At 45.4% G+C, this 13,826-nt stretch overlaps 1 protein-coding gene across 1 annotated transcript; it reads left to right on the top strand.

The window, feature by feature from the left end:
* Window positions 1-2,845: 2,845 nt before the first annotated feature.
* GPHB5 (glycoprotein hormone subunit beta 5) lies at window positions 2,846-5,944 on the top strand. The gene is made up of 2 exons (XM_039538837.1): window positions 2,846-3,049; window positions 5,756-5,944. Exons 1-2 carry the CDS (start codon window positions 2,846-2,848, stop codon window positions 5,942-5,944), a joined length of 393 nt encoding a protein of 130 aa, XP_039394771.1.
* The last annotated feature ends 7,882 nt before the right edge of the window (window positions 5,945-13,826 follow it).

The raw sequence follows: 13,826 nt of genomic DNA, 5'->3' as shown, positions 1-13,826 counted from the left end.
CTTTTCCTAGTTCCATGTTGCCTGTCATTTTTGCCCCAGGACTAGATGAAACTTTTATATGCAGGACAATGGAAATGGAAGAGTTTCCTAGCGTGAGCCTGGGCACAAGGATATATTTGCATAAATGGTCAGGAGACTTGCTTTCTGTGAACATTTTTGCAAACAAAAAATATCACTTGCTGATGGTCACAGAAAGTGACTAGAAAGGGTCTTGTTCACAGTGTGAATTCCGGGTTTTGTGTGCATGACTGTTTGTGAATATTTCCTGTGTGGTGTTTGCCCATCTCTTGCTGACTGTGGGATGATGATTACCTGAGTGTCTGACTACAATCCTAATTTTTTTTTTTTTACAATACCATAGTGCAATCTCTTTATCATGAAAATGCAACTTACAAATGTAGATTTTTTTTTGGTTACTTAACTCCATATATTCTGCCATATTTTCATGTTATAGCAACCAGACTCCGATGATGACCCAGAACATGTTTGTTTTAAGAATGCTTTCACTGCAGATTTGACAAAACGCAACGAAGGTACCAATCTGAGATTTCTAAAAACAGCTACAGCACTCAACTGAAGTGCCTTCCAAAATCCGAGAGGGATGAGGTGTGGAACATGATTGCAAGGGGTTGAGATTTCACTAAGGCAAAGAAGATCCATCTTGCCCCAGTGCATGCTCATTATTCCACTAGAATTATGTCACTCGCCAGATACCCCTTTTGTTTCAGTGGGTGATGTTATGAAACAATACCCTGTAAGTTAATTGGTATTGCAAAGCTGAGGCTTGCTCTACAGTCACTGTCTTTGATGTCTTCGGTAGTTCATGTAAGGATCTGCCTCTATTTTGCTTTGATTGACAAGCCCCTTTCTATAAATTTGAGCAATTAAGCAGCCCAGTAGCAGCTGCTAAGGAGAGCTGCTAAGAGCAAACCTGACACAGACTGCTGTGCAGGTCTCCTGCCATTCACTTTGACATTCTGAAACACCATCTGCAATTTAAAACTGCATAGGCAGATTTGTATCCGACAAGTTAGGTAAGTGTGCTTCTGTGTTTGCTGTATGTCACTGCTCCGGCTCAGGATTAAACCAGGTCTTGCTAAGGTGACAGAGAAGAAATGTTCAAGTTGTACTGAAATCTATTATCAAATATTACTATTTAAACAAGGAATTTTAGGATTAGTCTATATGAGAAACGCAAGATTAGCTCATACATACATGTATTTAATTCAGTATGTGCCTATAATGTGTGTATGTGTTTATGTATATAGATGTCTTTCCAACGTTTAACCTCAGTGCATGAAGTTTTCCACACTGAAAACTTCATATTCCTATGTGTGTATATGATATATAGTCAGTATGTGTATACACAGATACAAATATGAAGTTTTCAATGTGGAAAACTTCATGCACTGAGGTTAAACTTTGGAAAGACGTACCAAACCGAGCTGTTAGGTCAATGGGACTTTAGATCGTCAAGCTTCTACTTAGTCTGCCAGATCCTCCCCTGGTGTAAACTGATGTAGCTCCATTGACTTCAATTGACACTGATTTGTACCAGTTGAGGATCTGGCTCAGTGGGCGCAGTTCTATTTTCTGTACAGTTGGCTACGCCCCCAAGGTTAACTTTCAGTACCTGGGGTTTTTACATGGAAAACTTTATATGAAATAAAGGCTTGAAAGGTAAAAGAGGAATATATTGGTGTAGGGCTTGATTCACTTGTTTGTTGCCGTTTCCATCTCCCTTCTCTGGGAGGAGAAGCCGCATTGGGAATGGGGGGTCCTTTCCCAGGGGGTTTTGCTGGGCCGAAGCCGGTTTCATAAAAAAAAATTTGGTTAGTGGAAGTTGCCTACAAGATGTGCTGAATCAAGGCATCTCTCAGGTACCTTGGCCCTGCCCTCCCTTGTCTAGCAACAATCACTTTCTGGGCTGCATTGGCAGGTTAGCTGCCCTGACCAGCTCTGTCTCCTGGCAAAGTGGCAGGTGGCACGTGTTGCTGCATCTCTGTCTGCCTGGGCTGCAGCCCCCAGGGAGTGAATTAAGTGTTTACATTCTGGAGAACAACTATGTGTGCAAAATATTCTGGGGATTCTTAGCAACAGGTATATGGTGGTAGTGCCCTCCCTCCCATCAGGATCAGGGTTTACAGTCTGAAGACAAATGAAACATGGGAATGAGGGGTGGGGAGAGAAGACAACTGTTATAGACAAAGGTGTGTTTGCAATTGCCCCCGGCTAATTTATTTCAGAGCAAGTCCCATCTGTACCTGATGCCGTTCTGAATTGGCTGTTATTTTTTAACAAGCATTTCAGCAGAGGTGAGCCTCGAGGAAGAGATCCTGGCTGTTCGGCTCAGCCTGTTTCCTTGTTCCTGGCAGGGCTATTCAGTGAGCCTGTGACACCAGGTTCCCTCTGCCTCTCTCTCTCCGCTCCACCCTATTCCCAGTGAAGCCGGAGCACTGCCTTGCCTGCTTCTCTGCAAAATTCGCCATGCTCAGGGGTGGGGAAACCAGTGGCCCACCGGGCTTGACAAACCCCACAGCTAAAGTTTGAGATTAATCCCAGAAGTTATAGCAAACCCAGCCACTACCCTGCATTACCTAGCAGCACTGCCTGTGTTGTACGGAGGGAGGAATAAGGGGATGTGCCATCTTCTCACTCCTCCTCACTACTGGATGCAGAAAGGAAAAGGGTGGCTAAGAGGGGATGGTGCCATCTCTTCCCCTTCCCGCCCTAATCTCAGCACTGCAGATACAGTACACATGCCCAGGACTAAGGGTGCTAACTCCTTGGGGCTGAGCATGTCTCACAGCTCGCTGTGTGTCTCCTTTCCACCTTGGGGTGCAGCATGAAGCTCCGTCACGTGCTCCTGGGCTCCCTGCCTCTCCTGATACTGGCTGGCTGTGTCAGTGCACTCGAAGCCTCCACCATCAACCTGCACACCTTCATTGGCTGCGCTGTGCGTGAGTTCACCTTCCTGGCTAGGAAACCTGGCTGCAAGGGGATGCGCATCACCACGGACGCCTGCTGGGGACGCTGCGAGACTTGGGAGGTGAGCAATCCCTGAGGGGCACCTTGCGGGGGCAGAGGTGGCCTAAGGAGCTAGCTTGAAACCAATGGTTCTCAAGCTATTTACCACTGTGGGCTGCATGTGCAGCTCTCTGTGTTATGTGGGTTGCATCCATACAATATATATACTACCTGTATGGGCCTGAGGTTGTCACATGGGCTGCAGCTGTGTGCTGACTGGGCCACAAGTGGGCTGCGGGTTGAGAACCACTGCTCTAAACAGCACCAGTGTTGGTGTTGCTTTATTTTTTTTCAAATGGAGATTGGCAAGTGGTGCAGGAAGCAGCTTATGATTATTCCCCTAGCACCAGGGAGGCTGGTCTTGTGGTGAAGCCCCTGAACTAGGACTCATGAGATCTGCATTCGACTCCTGGCTCTGCCACAGACTTCCTGTGTGGCGCTGGGCTAGTTGCTTAATCTAGCTCTGCCTTGGTTCCCTGACTCTAAACGAGGATATTTCCTTTCTCTCCGTAGCTAAATCACACTTAGATTGTCAGTTCTTTGGGACAGGGACTGTCTTTACTATGTGTTTGTACAGCACCTACCATGATGGGACCTTGGTCTCAACTGAGGCCCTGATGCACTATCATAATACAAACAATAAATAACCACAGTGACAAGACCGTGCTTGGAAGTCAACAAGCCAGCATGAAGGCAAGGCCCCTGGTCTGGTGAATGACCGTCAAAATACAAGTGCCAGCGACTGACAAATTTGCCTTGAGTTATTCATTTGAACCATTGTTCAAGAGAAACACCAGCATCATGTGGTAATATTTATAAAGTGCTTATGTAATACTCTCATTATGCAATGTGAAAGCCTCTTACGGCTTAAACCCTTAGGGGAAAGAGCCCTGTATGACTTTACTGAAAGAAAATTCCTTTGAGATTAAAATGGACCCCTTGATTCATGGGTAATATATTTTGTTCCAAACATCATATCCCAAAGAGAATGTCTTTCTAATTTGGTCCCATTTAAATTGCAGCCCAGGATGAAAATGAGGTAGTTCTGTTCTGGATGGAGGCGTGGGGGTGAGTGGGTGAGGGAACAAGTCTACACACATTAGAGATCAAACTCATGACTCATTTTATCTTGCTGTAATGTAAACATTTAATGGGCTGGATTCGTATGTCTTTATTCAGGGAAAATCCCATTAATGTCAGTGGGGTTCTGCTGAGTAAAGTCGAGGGACTCGTTCTGCTGATAACTGATGGGGAGAAGTTTTGGTTCAGACTTTCCTACTCCTTCTTTTATCGCCTGGGGGCGAGGAGGCTGGGCCACTGTTTGCTACCCTTCCCTTGTGGAATAAACTGGGGAATTGGGGGGGAGGGTTCCACCTCCATAACCTAAGGAGCCTTTGAGAGCCACATGCATCTTGTCACCTTGCTCCACCAGCTCCCACTGCTCCTTGGAGGCCCTTACTTGACTGCAGCTGCCGCTGGGGCAGAGTTAAGTTAAATTCATAAAGTTTTTGGCCCTCCTGTTCCTAGAGAGTCCCCAGATGTATTGTATGGGGGACTTAATAACATGAGGGACTTCTGAAGCACATGGTGTCTGTGATCAGTCTGCCAGGACACCTGGGCCTCCCGTAAAGAGCGTGGCAAGCCCTTTCCACACCTCAGAGGGGAAACAAACACAAATTAAACTATCCCTATGCTGTACTCACTTGTGCTGCTTCCCCCTGCAAGTTGGAGGGGGCAGGAGAATCCAGAGGAGTCCAGTTGGCTCCTTTGTATCCCTCTGCCCTCCATCCTGCCCCACCTACTCTTTCAAACTTCTCTTGAGGAGAAAAGAGGGATCATGCTGCAGAGGTATAACTTCCCATCCCCATCCATGGGCACAGGCTGCCCTCCCCCTGCAAGCTGCAGCTGTGCTGAGTGCAGGGAGCTCTGGTCAGACTACGGCAGCCCATCCCAGCACTGGAATGGATCAGAACTTTACAAAAAGTTTAGACTTTTGAGTGAAAGTCAAAACCACAATTTTTTTTGGCCAAAAACTGAAAAATAAATCTCACGGGTGTTGTACTATAGGTGCCTCATGCTCTGTTCTCCCTTGTGGGCTGGGGCCAGACTACACCTCCCATGATGCACCGTGGTTTCCCCTTTTTGCTGAGCCTCAGTAGTGCATCATGGGAGTCCCATTGCTGCAGTGCTTCAGGGACTATATAGGCTGGCTGGGGAGCCTGGCCCATAGAGGAGACTGCAGCATCCAAACTGCAACTCCTCCCACGCAGCATTGTGGTGGCATTTATGAATAGTTTTTTTGTTTTCAGGTGTTTGGGTTTTTTGACAAAAAGTCAAAATTTTCCACAGAAAGCAGCGGCGCTTTTTGTGCAGCTGAAACCCCAATTTTCTGTTTTTGTTTTTTTTTTAAATCAGTTTTGAGAGAAAAGGTTTTGACCAGCCCTATCCAGCACCTTCCATTTCAAAAGAATTCTCAGGGAAATGGTCATAAGCCGAAAGGAAAAGAGTCTAGTGGGACCCATACAGCAATCAGCCTAACAATTATTTCTAGACAGTCTCTTTATGGACCTGGTCCTGCAAACCAATTGTCCCCACTTTTGTGATTAATCCCAGGGAAGCAACTGGGACTGTGGGGGTTTCAGGGTCTAGCCCCAGTGCTATTCGGCTCAAAGCTGTCCTGAGTTCCTCTGGCCTTTGTCTGATCTCGGCGTTTCCCCCCACCTAACAGAAGCCTGTGCCGGATCCCCCGTACATCGATGCGCACCACCGAGTCTGCACCTACAATGAGACTAAGCTGGTTACGGTGAAGCTGCCGAATTGTGCTGCTGCTGTGGATCCTTCCTACACGTACCCTATGGCCATACGGTGTGACTGCGGGGTCTGTGCTACTGCAACTACTGAATGTGAGACTGTCTGAGTCGCCTGCCCCCTGCCGGACAGCGGTTCTAGGCATTTGGGGCCAAACTCTGTTCTGATGTACACCCAGAGTAACTGCAGGATTGCGGGTGGTGTAAGTCAGCATGGAATTTAATGCTATGGCTCTAATGCTTCTACTCACTGATCCTTCTGTATGGTAGAGGCACAAGCTTCTCCCAGCTGCCAGTTGTTTAACGATCTAGTCAGGGCTGCCCAGAGGATTCAGGGGGCCTGGGGCAAAGCAATTTCGGGGGCCCCCTTCCATAAAAAAAAGTTGCAATTCTATAGAATACTATATTCTCGTGGGGGGCGCTGCGGGGCCTGGGGCAAATTGCCCCACTTGCCCCCCACCCCCCCGGGTGGCCCTGGATCTAGTTGACCCAGTGAAGTAATAAGGAGCCTCACAGCAACATATCAGATGGAAAGTACTGATACAACTTGCTCTAGCCACAGGCATTTCACAGTGTGAACTTGCCTCATGCATAAAGGGCACATTTAATTAGAAGTCGTAGACACATTGAAATTGACAAGAAGAGCATTAAGGGCTTAGTAACAATGAATTTGTACATTTCAGGTTTTATTTCTCCCAACCCTGAGCCCTGAATGCAAAATACTCAACTCCCATTAGGCTGGTTTCTCTTCTAATTTACATGGGGGTAAACCAGGAATAACTACATCAAGGAAAAGGGAAGTATAGAGCTTTGAGCCCAGTATCCGTGAGACCAGAATTGGGTTCAGAAACATCTACAATATCAATGCATGAATGCTAAGATAATTGCATCATCACGACCCTGATGCAGCACTTGCTTAGTTCCTTAGTTTAATAGGAATGGACTTGGGCACGTGCTTCAAGTTGGCACATTTGCATGTTTTGCTGATTTGGGTCCAATGTGCATAAAATCTTATGCAAAAGCCAACCCAGGAGAAAATTCCTTAAAAAAAGAAAAAGCACTTCAAATCTGAAAGAAAAATTAAACATTTCTTCCCCGTGCTGGTTCTGCTTGGAAAGAGGGCAAGAACTGATTTAATATAAATCAAAGAGGCTCTCTATGGTCTGAGTCTCTTGATGATCTCTCCCACTTTGTCAAGATGATCCCAACCACAGGCCCAAGAGAGGCTATGTAGGATCACTCTACAGTCCCCCGTGCAGCTTAGCTCCATGGAGACCTGTTCTGTGGGAGAATGCACATGCTATGGGCTGAGGTAATGAGACTAGGATGCTCACCATGAAAGCTTTAAAATTGTGCCTCTGATGCCCAGCTAGCATTGCCACAGTATGTGTGATATTCCCTGTGGTTAGTGCAGGAGTTTCATTTAGTTACAAAGACCATAGCAAAGTTTGCAAGTGCGATCCACAAGTGCTTAGAGATCCACTGGCCACCACATGGGGAGGGGCGGGACTCTATCTATTAGTATATCCCAACCATGGCCCCTGACCAGCTGCATAGATGTTCTGTGCCTTAGCTCCAGGTTGGAGAAGAGGATTTTGTGTCTTCTATCCTTGAATTGTTTCACTCTACATAAATGGTCGGTTTGGGTTGTTGTGAGAACGGGAGTTTTGCCCAGTGTGAGCTGTTAGCAGGAGCACACACGATAAAAACAACTGTCTTAACATAGTTGTTCTGATAGGATTTCTGAACAGATTAATGTTAAACACATGATTTACCCACCTAAACCCTGATTAAGGCTTGAAAATCAGGCAAATCAAACAGCCTTGTCTCTTAGATAGATTTCCTTCCTGTCCCAAGAATGCATGCTCAAAACTACCAAGAAAGCTTACTTGAAGTTTCTTCTGCCCGTTGAACTATATCTTTTAATTTAAGCTGTAATTTATTAAATGCTGTAATTTTGTGTCTATTGAATTGTAAAAGCTGCATGCCATTTGTGTAGGAATAGTGGTGGATTTGAATAGTGGTGCTCTGCCGATCCTTTGAATAGGCAGACTGCTGCCCTGAGCAATAGCGTAGTAGCAGTTTTCCGCTGACCGGGATGTTAACTGCCTTTAAGAATTCTGCAATTTGTTTCAAGCTGCAGCTCCCATCTCTGCAGTCGTGGTGGTGGTGTAAATGGCATTGCTCGTATCCTGAGCAACTTGCAAATTTCTGTGTGTCCTTAATAAATCTGAACTCATACTATGAAAGCAATTTGAGACACGCTTCTGCTTCTGACTTCTTGGTGAGCTAAGCTGCAGCAAAGCAAACTCTTCTGGACACCTGCCAAAAACATCTGCGAAGCTCAATTTTTGGTCATTTGCCTCGCAGACTGATGTCCTACCATAAGCCTGACTGCACTGTAGCTGGTAGTCACGGGATTAGGACTGAGGTTTGAGAGTGGTGAAGTGCTCTTCAGAGGCAACAGGGTATTCAGACTTTTCCCAAACGTGGGAGTTGGGACAGTGTGTCGGAGGAGATATTACACACTATGACTGCGCGTTCCGACTGATGATGGGGCCAGACGGATCAGGAGATGGGAGAGGGAGAGTGGGAAGGAAGAGCTGAGTAACGCTTATAGATGCAAGGAAGCTGACTGACAGACAGCAAAGGTAGTGGGAGGCAGGGAAAAGGTGAGAGACTGAGGCCACCAATTTATTTCACACGAACTACACAGAACTCCCATCAGTTAATTGTGGGCACTGCTAATCTGGGGTGGGTTCATGGCGCCCCAGAGGCGGAAGATGCTATTGCTTATTTCCTATGCAATTAACGCTGGAGATCATAGAGTGGGCAGGATCATAATAGTCATGTAAGGGGCTAAACTCAGCACTGGTGTGAACAGGCATAAATCTGGGGTTCAATTCGGAAGTCTTTACTCATGCAAGTTCCCACTGATCTAGTCCTTGGGATCTGGCCTCTTAAATTCAGCCGAGGAAATATCCTTTTATGCCAGGGCTGAATTGGGTCCTAGGCTCGCTCTCTCTTTCTCTTTTAAGGAATTGTTTTGGTGGGTTACAGAGATGATGCTGATTAAGAGTACAGTTGAAGTTGTCTAAATTCTGCAACTGTCTTTGGTGCAATGTAGACAATTCACAAGTGGGTCTTGGCTAGCGTTGCTGCCTTGCAATGGTTTAGAGGAGGACAGGCGCACTTTGTGACCTGTACAATACTGGATCTGCACAGTACTGTATCCAATACACCGGTGAGAGAAAACGAGGATAACAAGTATGTGGATAAGGGGCAAATACTTGCCTTTGTGATGGTCACCGCTCACTGGGGATCATTTGGAAGACCATCTGGCAATAACAGTCACTTTGTCAAGGTGTCCCACCCCACTCTGAGCTTTAGGGTACAGATGTGGGGACCTGCATGAATAACTCCTAAGCTTATTTTTACCAGCTTAGGCAAAACAGTCGCTCCCACCACCAAATGTTTTAAAAAATGTTTGAGAGATTCATTTGGGAACTCTGCCGTCCCCCAATTTTCCCCAGTCCTTATCCCCCTTTTCCTGGCAGGATTTGACTAATTTCCCTCCCCCAAGTCTCTCTACCCTTTTTCCTGGGTAGACTCAAGAAAATTCCCCCCCACCAATTCCTGGTGAGGCCAGATCCAAAATCCTTGGATCTTAAAACAAGGAAAAATTAATCAGGTTCTTAAAAGAAGACTTTTAATTAAAGAAAAAGGGTGAAAGGAATACCTCTGTGAGATTAGAAAGCAAGATGATCTCACAGACAACAGATTCAAAACACAGAGGATTTCCCTCTGGGCAAAACCTTAAAGTTACACAAAACCCAATTTGATTCTCCCTCTATGTTTGAAAAGAAATGACAAAGAGAAAAATAAAGAAATCTAAGACATTCTTATTTAAATCCTCACTAATTTAAACCAGGGTTAGATGGTTGTTTTCTGGATTTCTGACTCTGGCAAAAGCACACACAGAACAGACCCAAAAAGACTTCCCCCCCCTCCCTCTTTGAAAGTATCTTATCTTCTTATTGGTCCTTCTGGTCAGGTGTCAGCTAGGTTATGTGAGCTTCTTAGCCCTTTAGAGGTAAAAGAGGAATTAACCCTTACACCTGTGAGAGAAAACGAGGATAAGAAGTATGTGGATAAGGGGAAATACTTGACTTTGTGATTGTCACTGCTCATTGGGGATCATTTGAAAGACCATCTGGCGATAGTCACTGGCAATAACTTTCCAAAGCTTAGCTGAAAAATGCATCTTTGACACACTACCCATAGCAGCCAAAATACCCAACAAAGTTCAGTGACTTTCAGTTCAGTGTGTGGAATCCACTTACCAACTTGGTCTTTATTTTCACTGCGGCAGACTGACTGGGGGTTATGTGTCAGCCAGGTCCCCTAAAGCCAGAGGTTCAATTTTCAAAAGAGGGTCCACTCAAATCTTTATCCATCCAAGGTTGATAAACTGACTTCCCCTTTGTGGGCAATACACTTCTCTTTGTAACAGTAGTGGTTCTTTGAATGAAAGATTCTTTTTTCCCTAACCCCCATTCATACTTTTGTTATTCCTGGGTGAATTCTGTACCAAAAAAATTAAAAATTCTGTGCACAATATTTTCAAATTCTGCATATTTTATTTGTCAAAATAACACAATATAATCACACAGGTTTCAATTATTTTTGGTGATTTATTTCAAAATATCCGTCAGCAAGTATGTCTGTAACAATACAGATGACAAAAAAAGATTCGGAATTTTTTTTGACAAATAGATTCCTTACTAGGCATATTAATACAGAACTCTGAATAATAATTCATTTAAACTACAATACAGAACCATATTTCCCGCACCTCCCAGAAGCAGGGCAAAGGTTGGGAGGGGTGGGAGGAGTCAGGGGTAACGGAGTAGCTGAGGGAGAGGGAAATAATTGCTGGGAAGGCGCCTGGATGTGAACTTTCAGGGTTGTTGAGTATGGGTGGAAAAAGTCTGGAACAGGTTTTTTGCAGGGGTGAGGAGGGACTGTTAGGAAGCGTCCCCATGCAGACCCTGGCTGACCCTAGCCTCTCCCATTCAGTCAGGCACATGTGTTCCTTCATCCCCACTCAGACATCATCATGTGGCCCAGCACCTCCCTCCTCTCCAATTCAACCCCTACCCCAGTTTGTCGTCCTCCACTAGCCTTTATGAGCCCCTGGCTGACCTCACCCAGCACTCCACGCTGTCTGTCGCCCCAAAGCTCCTATCTCCTGACCTGGTCCACTGTGAAGAAGGCTCTTTCTCTTCCCTAGCTGGCTGGGAGCTGCTGCTGTGGTCTATCACGACAGCGCCCTCTTGTGGGAAAAAGGTGGAATTGCAGAAGTTATTTTCTGCTGGGAGCTGCTGCTGTGTTCTATTGCCACAGCACCATCTGGTGGACAAAAGGCAGAACTGAAGCAACTTTCCAGCAGAAGCTTTTTTTCTGTGCAAAAAATTAAAAATATGTGCGGCTCGCTAATTATTCACACACGCAGTGGTGCAGAATTCCCCCAGGAGTATTTTGTGGAGCACGTTGGTTATCACCTTCCATCCAAGACTATCCACAAGAACTGGTCAGAGATTTTCAAAATTAGACATTTTGACCAAAAAGAAGGGTAAAATGTCATGAAAATTTAATCTGACTTTTTGTTCAACTCCACTTTCTGCTGTGAAAAACCAAGATATAATTCTGCCTTTGAATATATAAGGTGGCCGTTGGCTTTCATGAGAATTGTGTAAGCACATCGGAGAGCAGAATTGTTCCTAAGAATGGATGTTACAGGTGCTTTGCAAATTCTGGACAGAAAGAATGTTACTCACCTGCTGAGAGACACCATGGGTCTAAGCATCCATGTCAGTTCAGTGATTTTTCTAATGAGGGATGTATTTATATTCTGAACGGTCATGAAAGGAAGGATTGTTTCATGATTAAGGCACTGGGCTGTCCGCAATTCCTGGCTCTGCCACAGACTTCCTGTGTGACCTGGATCATTGCATTTAATCTCTCTGTCCCCCAGGTCCTCTTCTGTAAAATGAAAATAATGGTAACAAATCTTCTTCCCTCTCACCCTTTGTCTTGCCTCTTTAGACTGATTTTTTTGAGGGTGGAATTGTCTCTAACTGTGTTTGTACAGCACCTAGCACAATGGGCTGCTGATATTGGCTGGGCCTCTAGGTGTTACCATAATGTAAATAATAAATAGGGATAGTAATAATATCAGCTTTTTTTCTTTTTAGACATTCGTTATAAATGCTCACTGGATTCTGAAGCGCGCTCTCTCGCACTTGTTTTGCTGTAGCAATTTACTCAAGCACATCTGCGAAGAGAAGCTCTACTATTACATTCTACCCACTTTTCAAACCGCCTTTGCTAGTGGTGCCTAGAGGAGGCTGCGGGAGGCCCGATACAAGCACCTGTCGGCTTTCTGGCTGGAGAATGGGAGCATCTGCTACCATGTTCTCATATTCTCCTTGGACTTCCTTATCCTGGATGCAGCCTAGCCCTAGTATCTGTGATGGCTGACATCAGGCTCATGAGACTTCACCAAGGATGGTTACATTAAACAAATCCAGGGCCATATTCTCAGCTAGTGTGAATCAGCCTAGCTGCATTGACTCCAGGGAGGCTATCCCATCCCAATTTATACCAGAGAGTATCTGGCACATCATTTTAGGAGCAGATCTTGTTGCCCTTCCCTTTCTCTCCAGTGTTAAGTTCACCTAGGCTGCTGCTTAAGGTCACCCAGGTGGGGGGAGGGATAGCTCAGTGGTTTGAGCATTGGCCTGCTAAACCCAGGGTTGTGAATTTAATCCTGGAGGAGGCCACTTAGGGATCTGGGGCAAAAATTGGTCCTGCTAGTGAAGGCAGGGGGCTGGATTCAATGACCTTTCAAGGTCTCTTCCAGTTCTAGGAGATTGGTATATCTCCAATTATTACCTTATTAGGTTCTCAAGGTGGGGAAACCTGGCAGGTTTCAGAAATGTCTTTCTCAAACAAATATGCTTTTGCTCAACCTGACTTTACTGGCTGGATTCAGGACTTACTGGCCTGTGATGTGCAGGAGGTCAGACTAGATGATCACAATGATCCCTCCTAGCCTTGGAAGCTATGAAAGGAAAAGGTTTGACAATAAAGGCAGCGTCTTTTTTAACAAGGTCTCATAACTCTACTTTGAAGCCCCAGAATGAGGCTAATCAGATTCCTGTTTCCATCCAGCACAAATGGGCTGCCTTACTGCTGTGCTTTCTTTGGCCCCTGAAACATTTCACTTCCTTTCCCCCTGCCCCTTGTTCAGGAGGAAGGTTATATAACTAATCATCTTTCTTGTCATCAATAAGCTTTTGTTGGAGGGTTTTTATTACCCACTAGTTAGAGTTGTCAGTGAGTTGCAGAAAACTGACACTTGTGTTAGTTATTAATAGCTGCCTTGCCAGGCGTGCTCGAGCTGTCTGTTAGACAGCTTCAAGCTGGCGTCTTTCCAAAACACCATTAATATTCACAGCCCCCCCCCACAAGATTGTATGATATTGTAATGTTCAGGTAGGGACCTGAGCCACTGAGGCCAAGTGACAATCTGCCCTTCACTAAACTCCTGCTTTTAAAAAGTGCTACCGTCAGCTAGAGAGATGGAGCCACTAACATGCCATTTTCTGAGGTGTGCTGATGAATGGTAACAATCCCAATGCTGTTTGAATACAAGACATCAAAGACACCCCTTAGAACTTCAGGCTACTCATAGCTGATGAAAGCCAACTGAGGGAGAGGGGGAAAATGGGGGTGGGGTGGGGGTCTGATTCATGGAGATCATGACTGTCTCCCTTAGAGATGACAAGCTGCCAGCAGACCTTCAACATGCTGTGGTCTAGCTCTTGCTCAGAAAACCAGCTCTCAGCATTAACAATCTTGCCAAATACTAGTCGGTCTCTAACCTTCCATTCTTGTGAAAGTTGAGAAGGGGATAGCAGACCAATT

This window comes from Mauremys reevesii, linkage group 4 (assembly GCF_016161935.1).
Source record: "Mauremys reevesii isolate NIE-2019 linkage group 4, ASM1616193v1, whole genome shotgun sequence".
Lineage (NCBI taxonomy): Eukaryota > Metazoa > Chordata > Testudines > Geoemydidae > Mauremys > Mauremys reevesii.
Note: the sequence above shows the minus strand (reverse complement) of the source record. Positions and strands in the feature narration are given on the sequence as shown.